Raw genomic sequence first — 21,039 nt, forward strand, 5'->3', positions numbered from 1 at the left:
ATGAATCACTGACAGAAAAAAACTGCCAAAAAAAACAGATTTGGTGTCTAATTAAAAAAGACATGTTGTTTTCTATTGCTGTTGAAACTGCTTTTACGACATGTAAATGAGTGCAACAAGTAGGCCTATAGTATGCTCCATGTCATTTCACCACCACCAAGTAATATCACCTTTCCTGTCATTTGTAACCTATTAATGATGTGTTGCCCCATAATGGATGCCACTCCACCAGTACAGTGGAATGCTGTATGAAGTTAACCACCCTCGCACTACACTACTGTGACATAACACAGGGCCTTTAGTAATGCACTACAACTGGTTATTGCCATTCTGGTAACAGCACAGTTATAACGCCGTGTCTTAATGGTTTAGTGAAATAATTGAGACACTTGGAATCCCTGACTACAGCTGTTTAAGTATCAGAATACATTAACGCTCATCATTAGCAATGACAGCAATGAAAAGAGTTGACCAGGTGAGACACTTTTTTCCCTGAAAATGTACAGCAGTATTATCCTTCAGCACTTGTGGCAGTTGGTATCATTGGTTGGCTAAGTGGCTTCAACAGTTTTCTGTTGCATGCTTTTAGTTGCATACAGATGGGTGGTGGGAGCATTGTTATGCTAATTATTTTATGCCATATTTTTTGTTCAGAACGAAATGTGGCGCTTTCTAAAAATAAGGGTCTTCCATAATAATGTTTTTCAGTCCCAATTTTGACATTATGTAGCCTACATAGACAGAGCGAAATATGAACTATATGAAATGAACTAAAGTTGTAAGACATAATTTGCATTTATTTATAAATTAAATGTTTAGCTGTTGTTATTATCATACTCACACACCCTCATGTTGCAATTCTTTCATTCATTTCGTTCCACAGGAAATCAGTAAATTGCGCAGGCCCGGCCTATATTTCAGTATGACTGGCCTGAGAATGAGATATGATCACCCAAATGACTGGAAACTGCACAAACTTTTGTTTGACCACAGTTATGTGCTGTGCAACCAGCAGTTAACCACAGAAGCCACCAGCGCATGAAAGAGCTGGGTGGAGCTATAAGGCCATCACATCAGGACATCCCCCCCTAAACAACACATTCCAAATCTGCTTTCAACTTGTGTGCTTTCTCTTAATCCATGGTCCTCTGCCTTATGTGATGAGTGGATACGGGCTATGAGAGGCGCTGATGACCGCATCATATGCGTCCCAAGCATGGCCTTTGATTTACGTCAGCGATGGCACGAAAACAGAAGGGAGGGTGGGAGAGATTGGATGAAATCATCTTTTGTTGGGATCCATCTGGTCATGATTTGGGTGACCTGCTGGGTGGCTGGAGGCATCCAGGTCACTCATAACATGCAAAGCCTTTTGGCCTACATTCCCTGACAGTGTGAGCAGTTGGGCCACTTGGGTGTTAGGACAATCATCGTTAGACAGGGCATTACATATCTCCAGTCACTAGGCTGCATGTTTACATCAAAATCTGAGGCTTATAGGCCTAGGCTATAAAACAGTAGGGTGACTTCAGGTAATTTGAGCCATCAGCTAAAATGAGCCATTTAAGGTTTTGGGGTTCTAGCCCCTCTGGAAATGAGACCCAATGGCTACAAAGTATGGGAATCTGTTGCCACAACAGATCATTACATGTAACAGGGGATTTTATTGAGTTTTGATTGATATGGTGGGCGGGATACTTATTCCAATGAAGGCTGCACCAGAAAGTTGCATGGAATTTAGCATGGCACGCTAAAGTTAGCCAAATTATTATAAGTATTATAACTTACATATACCAGTAGATATACACATAAAAACAAAGTATGTTTTCTGTGTGGATGGTATGCACTATAATAATGTTTGTTAGTGTGGCATATTATTACCCTTTTTGGAAAAAAGTATGTTTATGGTGTTTCAACTGTTAGCTCAGTGGGTTAAGGTAATTTGAGCCACCACGTTCAGCTAATTTGAGCCACCATTATAATCAATGGGAGTTTGCTGCTGTTTGCTGCTGTTTAGCGGTAGGTAGCTCATGTTTGTGTACTTTTGGAGGAAATATTAAGGAAGATGACAGGTGAAAAGAAATGAATGCAGATGAAAAGAGAGGAGACAGAAAAAGTGAAAAAATAGGATGAACACTGTCCAGAGACATGTGGCTGTACAGAATTGTGATTTAGTATGAAAAGGAATGATGAATTATTGACTTTTTCCCTTTTTTATTTAACCGGCTCAAATTACCAGATAAGGTGGCTCAAATTAGCTGAAGCGGCTCCTTCCAAAAAAGTTGCCACATCCAAGGTTTCAAGACTTGTGGGGCCTAAATAATTATGTTTTATAATATAATTCCAACACAAAATGATGAAATATAGTAGTTATTAATTATATATACACATTAAAAGTGCATAGATGGTATTTTGTTATTTTCCCAAGCGATTTACCAAAAAGTGGCTCAAATTACCTGAAGTCACCCTATAGCTGTGCAAGCTGTCATGTATGATTTTTTTTACACATAAATTCTCAGCATGTAAATGATCCTCACTGGCCCAGAAATCCTTCAATATTCAGGATAAATGTAGGCTTATTTTTTATTAGGCTACTGTTTGTTAGACTTTTAGAATAGGGCTATTGCTCTGCACCACAACATTCTGAAAGGGGCAGAAAGAAAGCCTTACAGGAGCCAACCAACCTCTGAGTCTGAACAAATACGCATAGGCTATTCAAAATGTATATCAATAAATCACCACTCTATCTAGAATAGTCTAAAGACAAGTTTTTATTATCAGTCATCTTGAACCAGGAATAATAGCCTACAATGAATCTGTTCCTCTAACCCCGCCTCTGTAGGAAATGCGGGGCGGCGACACGTGATCTATTTGCCAAAATCCAGTATGGCGGAATCTGTCGCTGGCTGATTCTCGTACTCTCTAACGGGAATTAAGTACGTTGTAGTGTTTCGAGTGGAGCAGCCACCACTGGATGCACTTAGGTAAGCCTAAAAATACTATTGAAATGTTTCCGGGCATCTAGCCTGCGAGCGCATTCGCAGGGAAAACTCGGGAAGAATTGCCTCGATATTAGACAATCAAAACAATGTGTCTGACGTTAGTAGATGCCGTATTGCAACGCTAACAGCATTTCAGTCGGGTAAGTTGTCTGTTCGTTTTTTCCAGAAATATTTCAGTCACATGATAACTTGTCAAATAACAAGTCGATATAGTAGTTCAGCTATAGGTGCTTACATCCGCTATAATACACACATCTTTTGGGTTCGACATCATTTCAGAGATATGATGACCCACGTTTGCCAGCGCTACATCTTGGGCAATAGAGCAATGTGGACGAGAGACTGGCCTCTGACCAATTTATAGACATTTCTGTTGCCGATAGATGCGTAGCAGGGCGTTTCTCATTAGCTTTCAGTACAGTTTGGAGCTGCTGCTTTAGTCGGTCATATGCTTAATGTCTTTAAGGGCTGTAGCCTAACTGAGGTATGCTGTCTTTTACAGAGTGACTGTAGGTGCTCTGGCGCGTTTTTTTGTGAATGAGAGTAGCTTGTTTTTATGTATCTGGTGTCCCCACCCCCGGAATAATGATAGGCTAGCCGCCTCGGCCAGGGTTTTTTGTTAACTTTTGTCGGTTTGTAAGTTGTAATACTTGAAAGACTTAAATATTTGTCTGTGCTTGCTGTACTGTATCTACTGATGGTACATTCTGGACGTCTCAAATGTGGAGATCTAGCTGTCAAGTGTCTAGCAAGCTAATGTTTCACGGTCATTCAAGTTATTATGCAACCTGTCTTTTGTTAAAACACCAAAGCTTTGGCTGTGAAGCATATATCTGCATGTATCTGTGTGCTTAAGTTTCAATTTAAGAAGCACTTCTAACGCAATACATTTGATTGCAGAAATGTAAACGACACACGATAGGCCCAATAAAGTAGCTTACTTTCGGAAAGTGGGGAAATGAAAAGTAGGTAGACTGACAACCAGAGGCTGGAGGGGCCAGGAGCAGACCTTCAACAGGCTGTTGCTGAAGAGTGTGCATGGTTTCGTATTATGGAGCTGTCCTCTGTTGGTAGTGTGTTGTTGAATGAATTGATATTGGCATGAGGATACTATGGCTTCCTTGTTGTCTTAGCAGGTGAAGGTGGACTGAAACCTTGGGGTGAAAAAAAAACCTTCCCTTGCTGTCTTTGCTGTCTGTTGGAAGGATGCCCATGGCACATTCCAGTTTACCAAGGACTAGCAGTCGATCCTTGTAAATTCCAGGCCTCACACGGAGAAGGTCACAGCCAGTCAGCCTTCCTAGAAATTGACAGAGGCACTACAGTTCACCAGCCAGTAATGACAGCGGTCAAGATTTTGCAAAAGGTGGTATCAGAAGACAGCATTGGCTACAGTGATGTGGAGTTGAGAACACCATGTTTAATTGGTTAAATCAGTTTGAAGCCCTCACTAATCAGTTCTTCTCCTCAGGGTGCATGATTAACAGCACTGGCTAAGTCAGTGTGCTTGCCAGATTGTGTGGCTTATTGTTGTATCTGTGCTGGAGGAAGGGAGTGTGTGTGTGTGTGTGTGTGTGTGTGTGTGTGTGTGTGTGTGTGTGTGTGTGTGTGTGTGTGTGTGTGTGTGTGTGTGTGTGTGTGTGTGTCTGTGTGTGTGTGAGAGAGAGAGAGAGAGTGAATTTTGGGTCAGAGCCAACCTGACGTGCTCAGTGGTAACAACCACAGTGTGTGTCCACACCCACTTTGGGCATGAAGGTAGTTGTTAATAATGTTGCTGGTACATATTGCCAGTGTCTTTGTCTTCTTACCGTAACCGTGAAGTCTTCAATTACTGGTACTGTAGCCTATATGAGTTCAATACTGTTATGACAAGTCCCTGCTGTCTTTTTTTAATGGTGGTGTGTTTATCAACCAATTAATGCAAATTCAACAATATCTTGCAGTTTCCGTTTTTTTCCCTAAAATAATTACTTCTACAAAATATTGTAGTCATGGCATTTTTGCATTATATGGGATTGATTTTTTTAATCCCTCAGTTGCAGTGAGTTTTTAATAACTTTGTGGCTATTTCAACCAGTCAATCAAGCTTTTCGGAATTCCTGGAATGAATTCAGTTTCTTTTTGGGTGCGAGTCGACAGTCAATTGCAGGATCCTAGAGGAGGACAGGCTCACCAGAGCAAGAAGTAGTAGGTGGGCCATAGTAGGTGGGCCATTCTTGCGCCAGGTCCATCTGTGACCCTTTCACTTGTGTGTTTGCAGACCTGTGCTTTTTTCGCGGCCTCTCATTTGGCAGTTTATGCCATTGCAGCCAAAATATCCCTCAGGATTAGAACTCTGATGGGCGTCTGTTGTTTTGTGTGCACATGGACTACGAGAAGACGCTTCTGCTGTGCTGCAGCCATCCCCATGACGATCTGGCTGGGGTCAGGGTGCGGCGACCCCAAGCATAGAGGCGTTTGGTCTGGGCAAACATAGACCACTTCCACCGGTGCTGTTCGGTTCACGTCCTACTACCACAGCCAGCAGGGCTTTAAATGAACACAAGCCAACCGGCCCAATTCTGGTGAAATTTGAACTTGGCTGGTTGAAAAGACCAACTTACTTACTAGCTACTTATGACCCATTAGGGAGTGTGTGTTTGGCATTTTTGCATGTTTGCGTTTGGTAAGGTCTGTAAGCCATTTTGGCTGGTGATGGAAAAAGTAAATTTAGAGCCCTGACTGTCAGTGCACTGCTCACTCTACGTTGGTGGAGCTTTCAATCCAATCCTGCCTCAGTGGAAAAGACAGCAAATTGAATTGGTGAGTGGTTATTTTCTTCACCAGCCAAAATGGCTAGTAGTAGTAGATGTTAATCTTACTAACCAACCACACACCGATTAATGGGTCAAAGTGGCTAGTAAGTTGGTGTTTTCTACCAGCCAAAGTTAAATTTCACCAGCATTTGGCCGGTTGGCTGGTGTTAATTATTTTACAGCCCTGGTTTCTAACATGCAGCAACAGGAGAGGCCGCTGAGGGAGAGTAGTAGTAGTAGTAGTAGTAGTAGTATTGGTAATAAGAGGAGGAGGAGGAGGAGGAAGAGGAGGATGGCTGTAGTGGGAGGAAGATGCTCTCCAAAAGCCTGCTGCTGCTCTCAGCAGTCCCAGGCAGCCGCCGTAATAAAACAAGAGAGCGGGCGCAGAACTCATTTCCTGCACCCTCTTTTAAAACGCCTTGTGTGTGTGTGTGTGTGTGTGTGTGTGAGTGTGTGTATTTTTTTCTCTTTCGTTCTCCTCGCTCCTCGCTGTGTAATGTTGTGTTGCTGCTGGTCTGAAAATAACTGGGTATGGGAGACGTGTAGGCCGCGTCTGCGGTGGGACTCTCTCAGGAGGTGGCTGATGGCGGGCGGGCGGGCAGACTACCGTCCTCTCCTCGCGTCGTGCCGCCGGAGTGTGCGGCGGTGGCTTTGGCGGTGGTGTTGACACGTGTGTTTGGGAGATTGTTTACGAGGCTGTCGTTCAGGAGGGGCCTTGACATCTAGGCTAGACTGCACACACACACACACACACACACACACACACACACACGTGTCCACGCACGCACACGCACGCACGCACGCGCACACATGCGCTCACATACGCACACACACATAGTGCACATGGTACGAGGAGGTTTTGCTCTCTCCAGCGCGAGTGTGGACAGCAGCAGTCTGTTCCGTTTCCTCTCTGGGGTTTACCAGAAGACGCCCCTGCAGATTTGAGCCTGGGACTTTTTAAAGAGGCCACAAGATCTCGGAATAATGAACCGCTGCCTCTCTCTTAATGAAATATTTGGCCAAAAGCTTGAATGTTTTGGCAATAAGCATAATAACGCTTGGAACGGTGACAAGTGATGGAAACATTTCTCGCGCCAGACATGTTCAAAGGCTACAGCACTCCCTCCATCATGGTTTTCAACAGAAAAGTGTGTTTTTGACCGCTCTCAGGACATTCAGAATATTTTAAGTCTTTTTTTTGTGTGTGTTCCACTTGTGCTGTTAACGGTCTCTTGTGTTCTTGGAGGTAGAGAAGGCGTATGTCGGGTGCTGGCTCCACTGAGCTAACGAGAAGCAGTCGGCTTGTTAAAGGTCATGGAGGAAGTTTGAGGTTGGAGAGTGCTGTGTGTGTATAAGTGACAGAGGACCGCTGCTCTGCTCTGGTCTGCTGTGGTGTGGTGAAGTGTGTGCTGCGACCCACAGCCACATGCTTGAGATTGAACACAGCCAAACCTCAGAACTGCAAGAGAGAGAGGACAGGTGGGTGGGTGGGCGAGCGGATGGAATCAGTGCAGACGGAAACATGCTAAACTCTCTGTGACATTATTGTCCCCACACATGCCGGGTCGAGTCTTTTGTGCAAAGTCTTTTGCGTAGGCAATACGGATCGGATACTGTGTTTTTTTGCAACGACCAATAGTGATTGGAAAACGAAGCCGACAGCAGAATAAAATCAACGGCCAGCTTTTCTTCCCTTTTTGGACAATTTCGTTACACACCTCCTTCAGCTACTCTCCTCTACCCCCCTCATTTGCTCCTCGTCTCCGGGCCATTTCTCGTCCAGGCTTCGGGCAACAATAGGTTCAGACAGCCATGCTTTCTAGAGCGCCTAATGAAAGACCAAGATGGTAGCTGGGTCGTGTGACCCCCACTATTCGCGCGGCAGCCCCACCCCTCTCCCCACCCGCCTAACCCCTCCCCACCTCTCCGTCTCTCACTCACTCACTCCGTCTGGGCCCTTGTCCTGCTTGCACTCCGCCCCGCCCATCTCTTCTCCTCTCCTCTCCCTTCCTCCTCCTCCTCCTCCTCCTCCTCCTCCTCTTTTTCCCCTCTTTTCCCTCGGCCGTTCACTCAGACCTCCTCTCCAGGAGGGACAATTAAATCCAGACCATGCTTCAACAACGTTTTTTCCCCCCCACATTTTGGGATGTGTTTATGCTTTCTATTGTACCTCTCAGATTTTTGTGCACACAGCATCTGCCAACTCCTGTGTGTTTTTTTAAAAATTATATTTTAATGGGCTTTTTGGGCCTTTAGTTCGGATAGGACAGTGAAGGTGTGACAGGAAATGAGTGTGGAGAGAGATGGGATAGGGTTGGGAAATGACCCAGGCCGGACTCGAACCTGGGTCCCCATGGGCATGCAAGCCCAAGTGTGTTGGGCTTAAAAGTGGTTTTTTTTTTTTTTTTAAGTCTACCTGGATCTTGCGCTCTTCTTTTTTTCATTTCCTCTCACTCGCCGACTCTCTGGGTACGTTCCAATATGCAACCTTGCATCCTCCACTTGTGCTTGTGGGCTCGTACCAGGAAGTAATACGTTGTGATGACATCACTGACACAACAGCATTATATTTCAATATCTCGTAAAAGCTCCATTGTATAGTCATTTTGTCATTTGCAAACTGGATGGTGAATGAAGAATAGTCCCCCAAAAATTGTTGTGGCCGCTAGGCTGACCGCAGGGAAACTTAATCGTTTTCTACACGGAGGCGGGGCATTTGCAAAACGTGAGGCCACAAGCACAAGTGGAGGACGCAAGGTCGCATATTTGGGAGCTCACGCTCTATCTACCTTCCCCTGCTCTCACACCATGCATCAGCATGAATTATGAATAGGCAATTAGGTATGAGGGATGACCTCAGTCTGAGGAGGGAAATACATTTTGGAGATTAATTCAGCGGATTCCTTCCTTGCAAGCAAAGTCATTTAAAAAAAAAAAAACTTGTCACAGTGTTATGACGTGCCATATTTAAATTGTCACAATCGTGATGATGACGCATTGATCAAACGTCTGAAGGGGAGGGCTTGTCTCTGTAAGCCAGGGGCTTGCCTTGTGCCTTAGATATTTTGAGGATTCAAGTTTTCCAGCAGAAAGGATGGCTTCAGGTTTGGTGCACTAATGCTTTGGCTACACGAGAATGAAACAAGTTTTTTTATTTTGTTTTTTTAAACAGAGTTTTAAAATTATTGCTACCACACCGGAATACTTTTGTAAAAATATCAGGATCTCCTCATGGCAACGACACGCTTGCTGAAAACGAAGACGAACGCATTCCAGTGTTTCCCATACATTGAGGAAACTATGGCGGCCCGCCATAGTTTAAATTTGGCCGCCATAGTTAACGAAAATGTAAAAAAAAAAAAAAAAAAAAAATTTTTTTTTTTTTTTTTAAACAATATCCGTTTTTGTTAAAAACGATTTGAATGACGATTTTGAATTTCCTTCGCATTTTCCTCCTGGAGTAAATACATCCTATAGACTCTGTATTGGTTAGATAAGTAGTCCCACGGTAACACAGAATGAGGGGAAAGCATTAGGAAGTGACCGTATGGGTATTACAGTTGATTCATGTGTGCACACGTGTAACATCGGGTGAGTAACAGAACATGTGCGCAACGATACGTTATGACACGCCGATATGCGAGGATCTTCGTCCAAATCGCTAGTCGCATGCATCATCGCTAACTGCGTTTACATTGCGTGCCGCGTGTAAGGGAAATGTTAGTTGTTGACATGTATGGAATTCACTTCAATTTGTGCCGTTTCTTGCTTCAGTTGTGGACAAAACGATTGGCCAAACTCACAATAGAAAGCCTTTGCTGTGCTACTGTCCCAGAGAGCTGAAAAAAAAAACCTTCATAGAAGAAGTCACACTTAACAGGGGTGTTAACCAATCCAATGAATTTTCTCTCTCTCTCTCTCTCTCTCTCTCTCTCTCTCTCTCTCTCTCTCTCTCTCTCTCTCTCTCAGTAGCCTACTATTTACCCATAACAAATGGTGAATTTCTGAGCCCTTTTTAATTGTAGCCTATACCACTGAAGGCATGATAATGCTTCATCATATTTTAGAAATAGGGCCTATGTGCCTTTTATATACCAAATGTTTATCATTTTGAAATTGTTTCAGTTGTTTATGACTTGTGTATGACTGAAATTATCTCTGCATACTATCAGTGCTGCATTGCTTTGTAAAGATAGGCTATTCAACACACTTTAAAAACACACTGAAAAGATACGGCCATAGTAGCCTACTGAAAACATTTTGTTCATAATAATGGTGGTCTTAAATTTTCATACTGACATCCTTGAATTTGACTTGGTAGATCACGGCAGACCAACAACTTCAAAAGTAGATCTTGGTTAAAAAAAAAGGTTGGGCACCCCTGCTATAGAGAGAACCACAAGTGCTTGAAAGACAGGGATCAAAAGCCTAGTCAAGTTGTTGTAGTTTACTTGGGTTTGGGAGCAATATAAAAAACCTTCAGAGAAGGGACAGTTGGGATGAGTTTACTAACACTCCCTAGGCTTTGTTTTACAGTTGTAATGAGTTTGGTGACAGACCTTAATTGACACAGCAGAGGAGACATCGGGCTGCATATAGAAATTAATGTGTAATGAATGTGAATATAGACATAAATGTGTAATATGTTGTTCAGCCCTTTTAATGGGAGGAATTTGGAAAAAAATGGCCCTGTGACCAGCACCCCTCATGTAGAATGTGTACGCCTACAGATATGTGTGGGGGAAAAGGCATAGCCTACCCTCTAAGACCCTTTTTGTCTATGCGTTAACAATTTCACAGTGCTCTTAAATTCTTATCTCTGCTCCTATTTTGTTTTATTATTGTTTCCCAGACCCCTGCATGAGGGATGAATGAAACTGTGTTGTAAACAGAAATTATTCACTGTACTGCATCTTTTGACAATGACAATGTACTACTATTATACAAGTCATGGGTAAAATCTTATGTAGCCTTATTTCTCAAAATATAAATGGCTGAAATATAGGCCCAGGCCTACAGTTTCTCCATGCGCCAATGTCATACTGTAGTCATTGTTTTGCCGTTTTTGCATTTACGCTGCAAGAATACACCCCCCCCCCCCAAAAAAAAAAGGCCCGTGTGAGAAGACCCCCCCCCCCCCCCCCCGGACAAAATAAACCCCGGCTGCCCCCATAGTTTCCTAAATTTCTGTGGGAAACACTGCATTCAAAATACACATTTTTTTAACTGTTCAGAACAAAGCAGTCGCTAAGCGTTTTGTCCATACTCTTATCATGCAAATGACCTGCCACGCGTGTCTGTACAGAAAATGACTTGATGCAGCAACAATCCATATGCTTGTTTGATAGACTGCATTTAAGATTAAGAACTACTAACTTTGTCTTGCAAGTGCACACACACAGACTGCCTAAGAGGAAATCACTGTTCCCCATACACCTGTCAGACCAATATTTAAACTCTTCTGAGCCACAAAAATCAGATCTAGCACACACACACACACAAACACACACACACACACGCTCAGTCTTAATCCTTTGTCCTTGTACCCTTTTCTCAGTCAGACTGTCACATTGGCTGAACTTTCTTGTTTTACATTTCTTCTAGTCTTATCTCTGACACATTTGCAGCTGATGCTTGTTTTGTTTTCACAAGTATAACATTCAGGGGTGTAATTGTCTATGTTTTGATGCACTTGTCTTTAATTAAATCATTATGTTGCTGCCTACCCATTGTAACCGTTTTCTAATGCTGCTGTGGTTGGAAATAATAACATTGTGGAATGTGTTTTCTGCCAGTCAGGCTTTACAGCCTGAACTATTGGTGTTATTATTTTTTAGCGATGCACCGGATCCAAGATCCGGTTCCGGATCCGACAGGATAATAGGGTTTTTCGCAGGATCCGGATCCGGTTCCAGGATCCAAGATCCGGTAGCCGAGGCTTTTCAGTCAAAATAGTTTGAGCCAACGTGATAAAAAGGGCCCACGTGTGTGAGTAGGCTATGTGTTTCAACCCTTTCGTAGGATCCGGTATCCGGCAGGATCCTAAAAATCAGGATCCGGTGCATCTCTATTATTTTTTTTAATACAATGATTACTGAAAGAAATGAGCACTGCTTAGCTAATCACATTGAGAAAGTGGAACAATTATAGATTATTTTTTTGAGTAGAACAATGGTGATGCTTGCATTTAATTTAATTGCATATATTGCTTGCATTCTGCCAATCAGAGTTATCAGAACAAAATATCCCACAAAAATAAAAAGATTGTTATTCAAAAATCTATTTTTGGAATGCCAGTGAGCGACACGATACTGCCAGGTCGTCGGTCGAAGACAAATATTGGGGTTGAACAAGAAGTATCTTGTTTCAGATGCGCTTTTAGAATTCTGCTGGAGCTGCAGTTGAGGCGGGAATATCTCTGTTAGCAGGGAAAATTGTTGCTCCTGTTTCGTCAGAGTAAGCGGAATGAGGGCAGGTGCTTCTCTGTGTAATGCAGCAGCAGCAACAACAACAATAACCAAAACATCAAAGCAAATGCATGTTTAACGCTCCCTCCCTTTGGCACATAAACTTCTGATGGCCTACTGCCTTGCCACTGAAAGTGAGTTGATGTTAAAAACAAAACAAACAAAACAAAAGGTGACCTGTCACTGTCAGTGATCAAGCATTTTATAGCAGGCAAGAGGGAGTCGCATAGGGGTCATTTCACGTGAAATCAGACACTTTGGGACCCGACCGACCCGGATTTCGATCATACTTGGTGTGCCTTTTCAGTAGCAAGGTAGCACCCCAGAACTGCATTGGTTTGAATCTGACACTAATATTAAGGGAGAAACAGACTAGGAAAGGTTCACATGTGAGGGTAGGACACTATACATTCAGCCTTGAATATATCAGTCAGTGATAGTCACAAAAAGATGCCTGTGGTGTTGTTTGAAAGCTCTTTTCTGGCTCTACATATTACACAATCACCTTGGAATACAACTACTCTCAGAATATGAATTATGATAAATTGAAAAATTAAAAATTGAATATCTAAAAAACTTGTATTTTAAAATGGCCAGTTCCTTGTCCAAACGTAGCCGGCAATGTCATGAGCAGCACCTAAAATGCTGGTGTTCGGTTTGTTATTCATTTCAGAGAGAATTTGACTCACAAATATGGCGTCATACAGACCACTTACTAATAATATGGTAATACCATAGTAGCATCACATGACAAAACATAAACAAAACAAAAATGGTCAGTGTCCATGGTCCCAGGTTTCAGAAACTAAGGCAGATGTCCATTTATACACACCAAATGATGATATGTGAATGTTTGAACATTCCTTCTCTGTGTACCTGTGCCATCTTCCCTTTACCGTACTTTAAAGAGATAATCAATGAATACACTCTCATTTTGTACTCTACCAGTGCATTTGAAGCAACAGCTGTGTCTTTTGTAGATAATGTATAAGTACGTCCCGTTGCAGTTACAGGTTCCACTACCAGAAGCACATCCTGATGATCCATGACAAGTCTATCTGGTCTGAAGGGAAAAGTGAAGGATGGAGATGGCCCATGAGGATGCAGGAAGTTCAGTTTCACCTCTCCAGTGCTCGGCATACATTCCTCAGCACATGCTAGCCACCAGTTGCCATCATATACAGCTACAACATACCCTTTGATGCTTGAAAATGTAACACATTCCTTTACTGAGCTCACTCTTTCAACTCTGCCTTCTCTGAATGCTGAAAATGGCCTAACTTCCACTGTGTCCATTGACAATGGGCAGAAGCTGTGTAGTTTTTGAGTACCTGGAATAACTTAGTTCTTGCAGATTCAAACCTTTTCAACAGGTTCTCAGCTTCATGATGGTACATCTCTGTTGTGTCAAACTGGCAATGGATGTTCTTGACATTATCCTTGACTGACTCCCTTGAACCAGGAACGTTTTTAAAACTATAGTTTTGTAATTCAAGATGCTATTCAATCATTTCACTGGAACAACCAGTGCAGGCTTTCCTGGTGAACCAGAAGCTATGTGTTGACGCCCAGGGCGGGGGCTGGGCTACACAAACCTTCTGGTACACCTGTGATTCGCTCTCCTCCTCCGTTCACGAAATGAACGGGGCAGCACGACGAATCAGGATCGTAGGGAGGGATTTCAGTGGGTATGACGTTTATCGAACGCGACACCTTCCCCCAGGGTAGTTCGGCTGTGCCCGCCCCCTCACTGAATCACAACAGTAATGGCGGCGTGCGAGGAGTTATCATGCGTCGGGATGGAAGCAGCAATTTCAGCGGTGTTATCCAAAATACCTCAAGTTGATTCTCTAAAGGAGGAACAGTCCCGAGTCATGGCTAAAGAAGAAGTGGCTGGCTATGCTTTCTTCTGAAGTCTATCAAAAAAACCTGGTGGGAATTGTTGTGGATGAAGTTCACGTAATCTACAGATGGTAAGTGAAAAAACAAGGTTGTTATTAGCAATTATTTATTGTGCTTTATGTGAAATTGTGGCTCATGTAGCACACTCGTGAGTGCTGGAGAAACACGCATGCTATTTTGATTCGGGATTCAGATACCCCATGGGAATGAGACCCAGACTAAACACTTCCCTTGGACGCCCGTAAGGCTTATTGGAACGTTTTTATTGAACTTGTGACTCAACACATTTCTGCTTTTCTGCTGAACCAGAAGCTATTTGTTGACGCCCAAGGTTTTTTAAAGGCTACTGGTTTACCAGGAAGCATTGCTGCACCCACCCCCCAGGTCGTGAAACTTTAGTGTCAGATTAAGTAAAGGGATTGTTTTGGTTTGGGCGTAGTTTAAACGTTTCATAATCAGGCAGGCCATTTCACTGTTTGCTATGCCCAGTGCTGACGCCAGTGCCTTGTGAAGTTCGGTGTGAACAAACCCCTTCCCCCACCCAGTTGTGCTAAAGGTGTGCTAACGTCCAGCAATTTCAATGTACTCACGGAGATCGTTCTATGTTTCAGGGGCAACGGTGTAAAGGGGAATCCAGCATTGAGAGAGAGAGCTTTTCTCGCCTGGGACAACTCTGCTCAGTTGTGAAAGAAAGGTCAGACATTGTAAATAAAACTCACTGCTTAATAGCAAACCTTCTAAAAAACCTGCCAACCTACTTAACCCTTGTCTATCAACAGGTCCTTTACAGTTTTTTATTGCTGTTGTTTTTACTGTAGGCTACTTAATACACATTGTATTAACTTTCAGAGTACATTGCACTGACCCTCTGTAAGTAATTCAACCTCCTGTAAGTCGCTTTGGATAAAAGCGTCTGCTAAGTGTAATGTAATGTTAACAGTTAGTGTTAATGGCATAACAAATTATGACTCCTTGCAATAAAACTACCCCCATTGTTTTGCAAACCCAGTACATGATAAAGCCTTCATAAATAAAGTATTAATAGAAATCAGATATGGGAAGCAAAGCCCGTCAAGGGCCGCTGAGCCGGCCTATAGCTGTTTGGTTATTGATGACTCACAGAATGCATATGTTATCTTTCAGGCACACCGGTCATGGCTTTGACGGCTTCAGCAGAAGTTGTCAACAGAGAGGGTCATCAAGCTGCTACACATGCACAATGCAACCCGGGTGACAGTGAGCCCAAATAGACATAACATCAGGCTTGGCCTGAAACATGTATCTAGTAATACCCTCTACCCTCACATGCAGTCTTGTATGCAATCAAAGGATCACCTACGGTTGACAAGACAGTGAGAGAAGTGATTAAGGCAGGCACACAAGGCTGTTTAAGGAGAGCCTTATTTAGCCACTTCGACATGCATGTCACAAATTTGGAGCCTGGTCATAGTTGTTGCACCTATTGCCATTCCATTTGTTTGTGTTCATCTGGTGTTTGTTCTGAGCCTGTGCCAAAATTTGAGTCTGTGCAAACACAGGTGTGCACTACTACCCCACAAAGATCTAGAGATGTGACAGAAGAGGACAAGAATGTTATCAGGGCCTGCTTGCAGCAGTACAGGCGTACATTAGTACCAAACATGCCACTTGTCACAAGCAAGGCTTTCTGCACCGGGTTTGGAACAAAGCTAATAGAAGCAGCAGTCAACCATAGTCCTTACATCTTTGATATCACTTATATAACAAACAACTTACCAGTGTGTAGGCTACGGCATGCTCAGGAATTCTACTTATAATAAGTGAGGTGTTTTGATGACTTTGAGTAAACAGAGCAAACTCTCCCTGATGACACTTTCTTAGTGCCAGACATTGATTTCACTGGCTATTTTGATGAGTCTGATGATGAGTCTGAAACTGAGACGCAACACAGCAGTAGTTCTGGGTCCAACTAGCAAAATGTTATCCCATGCTGTTGTAGCAATGTAAATACAAGAATGGAAATAATGATGTACAAAAGTCTTTGGAGAAAATTTAAATATTTTTTATTGTGACATATGTAAATAAAAGTGTTATTGTGCCAATCTGGGTGTTGTATTAACTGTACAATGATAAGACATAAATAATGTGCACAGAGAAACATAATAAATATTAACAAAACTATAAAAACTATTGAATGGCATGAATAGAATATACATTCACCATACAATCCCTTTAAAATCTGTTTCCACTCAGCTGAACAGACATCAAGAGGGAGCCTGTTAAATTCACAGGTACATAACCAATGGGCCATCAACAGTCTCTAGCTGTGTCTCAGTGTAAGGTGTTTGGGCCCTGGAAGTGTCCTTGGTTGTAGGGCAAGTGACTTCTGCATTATGCACATCATGGTACACATATCCATCTTAGTATGCTGAGGTATCACAAAAAAAAAATCTGCTTGCAATTTCTGAAATGAAAATGCCTTAAAACTGTCAGCCAATGTATTGGCCAGCATGAAATGGGTGAAAGGGCTGCATATCTTCTTGCACTCTTCCTCCAGAATGTTTTGAATGTGTTCTGTGAGTGGTCCAAACAGCTCTTGGTGTTTCGTTATCTGTTTGGCTGCCCAGTTCCAGTTTTTTCTTGCCAGGGCCTCCACTACTACCGCTGTGCCATCTGGACACACCATCCTTTCACCTTTACTTCTGGTGGGGTAATAGACAACCACCTGTAACACACACCCAAAAAATATAGTCAGGGACAGTTTTTACATGATTACTTTTTTTTTTTTTACAATACAATACGAGTTAATTGACTTAAATACTACTATATTAGTAGTGCATACTATATTAGTATATGCACATAACACTGAAAGTGTTTTAAGATACTCCAATAACAATAATAAAAGTAATGATAATAATAACATGTATTTATATAACACAACTCATACAACATGTAGTTCAATTGACTTCACGGTTAAATCAAAAAGACCAACATAAAACATGGGTTACTTGGGAAATGTGGAAGTACCTGAATGGTCTGTTGGGAATTAATAAAAGTAAACAACAACTAATGTTGTCTGTGGTCAGGAGATGGACAGGAGAGGACTATGAACAGAACATCTTGTGAAAGTGGGAGAGGGGCAGAGAGGGGTGACAATGGGGGATGGGCACCACAAGCAAATGTGTGGACTGGTGAGCTTGGTGGACTGATCTATCTCTCTCTCTCACACACACGCACACACACACACCACCACCAACAACACCAAATGAAGAGCTCTTTTCCAATTTTTAAATCCAACTTTATGATGGCATTTGGGGAAATTGGAACTGGTTTAATGTTATGTGGTATTTTCAGAACAAATGTAAACATTATAAAACACATTTCAGTGATATTAGCAATAAATAGACTACAAAACACTTCATTTGGGAATATTTTTGAAAATGGATTAACAGCATTGTGGAAAAGAGCTCTTCAAATACACTGACACACACACACACACACACACACACACACACGTCTAATCAAGACTTGCTTAAACCAGGCGTACAGTTAGTAGTTGTAAGACAGTTGAGATTTTCTCGGTACAGTTGTCTACCATTATCTTACCATGGCATGGTGCTAAGTAGACTTGGCTTGATGCGTGGAGCTAACATAAGCAGGTTGAGTAGCCATTAAATTGGCTAAATGCTTATTGTATTTGCACTGGCGCAAATCATTGGTTATTGTCTAACAACCCAATATATTTTCTCACCTCTGTAACGCTTTGTCGAGCTGGGGTGTTGTCAGTGGCTGCTGGCCTCGGTAATTTCGGAGCTGGGGGGCCGTAGGGGTCGGTGGTTGCTCCGATGGGGTTCGGGCTCTGTCCCGTTTGCTTGCGATTGCCTAGGCCGAGGCCGTGGTGGTGGTGGTGTCTGCTGCACTCGCGGTCGTCGTGGCTGATGTTAAACTGGATAGGCCTAGGGTGATTCGGTTCTTTTTCTGCGTCTTGCCATTCTCTGAAAGTACTCAAACTCTCTTCTAGCCTAGCAATGAAGCGAAAACACTTCTGACAAATTCGAAACGAACGCTCCTGGACATTTGCTAATGTCAACCCGATTTCTGCCAGCCGTTCCTCGATTGATTTTGCATTAGTGTCCTTCTGGAAAATCCTGCTGTTTGTAATGACACCTTTTATCCTGAGATTTTCCTTGCAAAGACGACATTCGGTCATTTACAGCCATTATGTTCTCTGCTAGTCTCTTCTCTAACACGCTGTAACTGTTTTGATTCCCGACCTGTACGACCTGGCGGCGCTTAGGTGACGACACGTCCTACGTCACAAAGCTTCAACGTGAGTGGTCGAAGTGCCATGTCATTCATATGAGGTTGCTCCAACCACGTGCAAGCATCTTTTGACTAAACCACGCCTGCGGAGACGCGTGAGAGGGCAGTGTACCAGTAGCCTGTTACTTACAGGCTACTGGTTCACCAGGAAAATGCAGGCCACAATCCATCCATTTGTATGCTACTACCAAGATCAGTTGAAACTGGGAAAAAAATCTGTTTTGTTGTTATTTCAGACGGCAACATTCATGATACAATTGCTGTACATCTGTTTCAGAAGCTCCTAATTCAGTTCCTCAGTGACACTTCATCAATGACAGAACGTCCAAAGAAGATCCTATATTTTTTCTGATGGCTGTGCTGCACAATATAAGAACCTTAAAAACACAACAAATTTGTGCCACCACGAGGCAGATTTTCACATACCTGCAGAGTGGCACTTTTTTGCCACATCACATGGCAAAGGTCCATGTGATGGCGTTGGAGGGACAGTTAAATGGCTTGCTGCACGAGCAAGTCTGCAACGTCCTATTGACAATTAAATTGTAACGCCATACCAACTGTTTGAATTTGTCAAGGATAATGTCAAGAACATCCATTGCCAGTTTGACACAACAGAGATGTACCATCATGAAGCTGAGAACCTGTTGAAAAGGTTTGAATCTGCAAGAACTATTCCAGGTACTCAAAAACTACACAGCTTCTGCCCATTGTCAATGGACACAGTGGAAGTTAGGCCATTTTCAGCATTCAGAGAAGGCAGAGTTGAAAGAGTGAGCTCAGTAAAGGAATGTGTTACATTTTCAAGCATCAAAGGGTATGTTGTAGCTGTATATGATGGCAACTGGTGGCTAGCATGTGCTGAGGAATGTATGCCGAGCACTGGAGAGGTGAAACTGAACTTCCTGCATCCTCATGGGCCATCTCCATCCTTCACTTTTCCCTTCAGACCAGATAGACTTGTCATGGATCATTATCAGGATGTGCTTCTGGTAGTGGAACCTGTAACTGCAACGGGACGTACTTATACATTATCTACAAAAGACACAGCTGCTGCTTCAAATGCACTGGTAGAGTACAAAATGAGAGTGTAGCCATTGATTATCTCTTTTAAGTACGGTAAAGGGAAGATGGCACAGGTACACAGAGAAGGAATGTTCAAACATTCACATATCATCATTTGGTGTGTATAAATGGACATCTGCCTTAGTTTCTGAAACCTGGGACCATGGACACTGACCATTTTTGTTTTGTTTTTGTTTTGTCATGTGATGCTACTATGGTATTACCATATTATTAGTAAGTGGTCTGTATGATGCCATATTTGTGAGTCAACTTCTCTCTGAAATGAATAACAAACCGAACACCAGCATTTTAGGTGCTGCTCATGACATTGCCGGCTACGTTTGGACAAGGAACTGGCCATTTTAAAATATAAGTTTTTTTAGATATTCAATTTTTAATTTTTCAATTTATCATAATTCATATTCTGAGAGTAGTTGTATTCCAAGGTGATTGTGTAATATGTAGAGCCAGAAAAGAGCTTTCAAACAACACCACAGGCATCTTTTTGTGACTAACACTGACTGATATATTCAAGGCTGAATGTATAGTGTCCTACCCTCACATGTGAACCTTTCCTAGTCTGTTTCTCCCTTAATATTAGTGTCAGATTCAAACCAATGCAGTTCTGGGGTGCTACCTTGCTACTGAAAAGGCACACCAAGTATGATTGAAATCCGGGTCGGTCGGGTCCCAAAGTGTCTGATTTCACGTGAAATGACCCATAGGACAACAGAGTATGCAAAGTAATTATAAAACATGCAAAGTAATTAGAAATGTGTATAATTAAGGTGATGTGTTGGTTTACTTAATCTACAAGTGACTATCATGGAGTACCCCTGGAAAGGACATGCTTAATGCTCTCTTCTTTTTTGGGGTGGATTCCTATATACGGACTCCCATCCTCGGTCTATGCTTGTGGCCTCGCGTTTCTCTAACGCCCCACCTCCGTGAAGAAAGCAATGACGTTTCCCCGCTGTTTTTGTTGGTGACGTCTTCACGAAACCACAAGGAAGGGAGTACAGGAGTTCACATATTGGAATGCACCCTCTGTGTCCCTGTGGCCTAGTTGCTGGTCAAGTCCCGTTTGAGGCTGTCAAGAAGGCAAAACCACAGTGAGAGCTGCATACCACAGTGAGAGCTGCATGTTTTGAAGACCACTTTGACTTTAAAATTTCAGTCAATGACTTAAAAAAAAAAAAATCTCTGATTTTTAGAAGTCCTCCTGTCAGACTTGGGTCACACTCTTGCTGCCTCGTCTTCCCAGCTGAAAAACCCATATACTTAAAGTGTACTTTTTCTGACCGTACTTAGTACAAAGTGTACTATTTTCGGCGATTTAAAGTGCGCTTCATTGCACTATTAGTGCGCTGAAGCACTACTAAAGCAGTACTTCAGCACACTTGCAGCACACTGAGGATGCTAAATTGGCACCGCTTTTGGACAACTTTAAGTGCACTACAAGCATACTTTTGAAAGTATGCCCCAAACACGCTTTTCATGCATTCG

At 42.6% G+C, this 21,039-nt stretch overlaps 2 protein-coding genes and 1 long non-coding RNA gene across 4 annotated transcripts in view; 2 read left to right on the top strand and 1 right to left on the bottom strand.

Moving 5' to 3' along the window:
• Positions 1 to 2,884: 2,884 nt before the first annotated feature.
• hdac4 (histone deacetylase 4) overlaps positions 2,885 to 21,039 on the top strand; it is a 285,327-nt gene continuing 267,172 nt past the window's right edge. The window contains exon 1 of one of the 2 annotated variants that reach the window (XM_063213475.1): positions 2,885 to 3,142. The gene's annotated coding sequence lies outside the window, so the exon portion shown is untranslated. The remainder of the gene's footprint in view (positions 3,143 to 21,039) is intronic. The other variant, XM_063213476.1, reaches the window with a different exon arrangement.
• LOC134461619 (uncharacterized) lies at positions 13,805 to 15,936 on the top strand. Its single transcript, XR_010037343.1, has 3 exons — positions 13,805 to 14,237; positions 14,778 to 14,860; positions 15,310 to 15,936. It is a non-coding gene; the product is annotated as an uncharacterized LOC134461619 (long non-coding RNA).
• LOC134460480 (uncharacterized) lies at positions 16,219 to 18,355 on the bottom strand. The gene is made up of 2 exons (XM_063212868.1): positions 17,897 to 18,355; positions 16,219 to 16,870 (listed from the first exon to the last, which is right to left on the bottom strand). Exons 1-2 carry the CDS (start codon positions 18,353 to 18,355, stop codon positions 16,466 to 16,468), a joined length of 864 nt encoding a protein of 287 aa, XP_063068938.1. The 3' UTR covers positions 16,219 to 16,465.

This window comes from Engraulis encrasicolus, chromosome 13 (assembly GCF_034702125.1).
Source record: "Engraulis encrasicolus isolate BLACKSEA-1 chromosome 13, IST_EnEncr_1.0, whole genome shotgun sequence".
Taxonomy (NCBI): domain Eukaryota; kingdom Metazoa; phylum Chordata; class Actinopteri; order Clupeiformes; family Engraulidae; genus Engraulis; species Engraulis encrasicolus.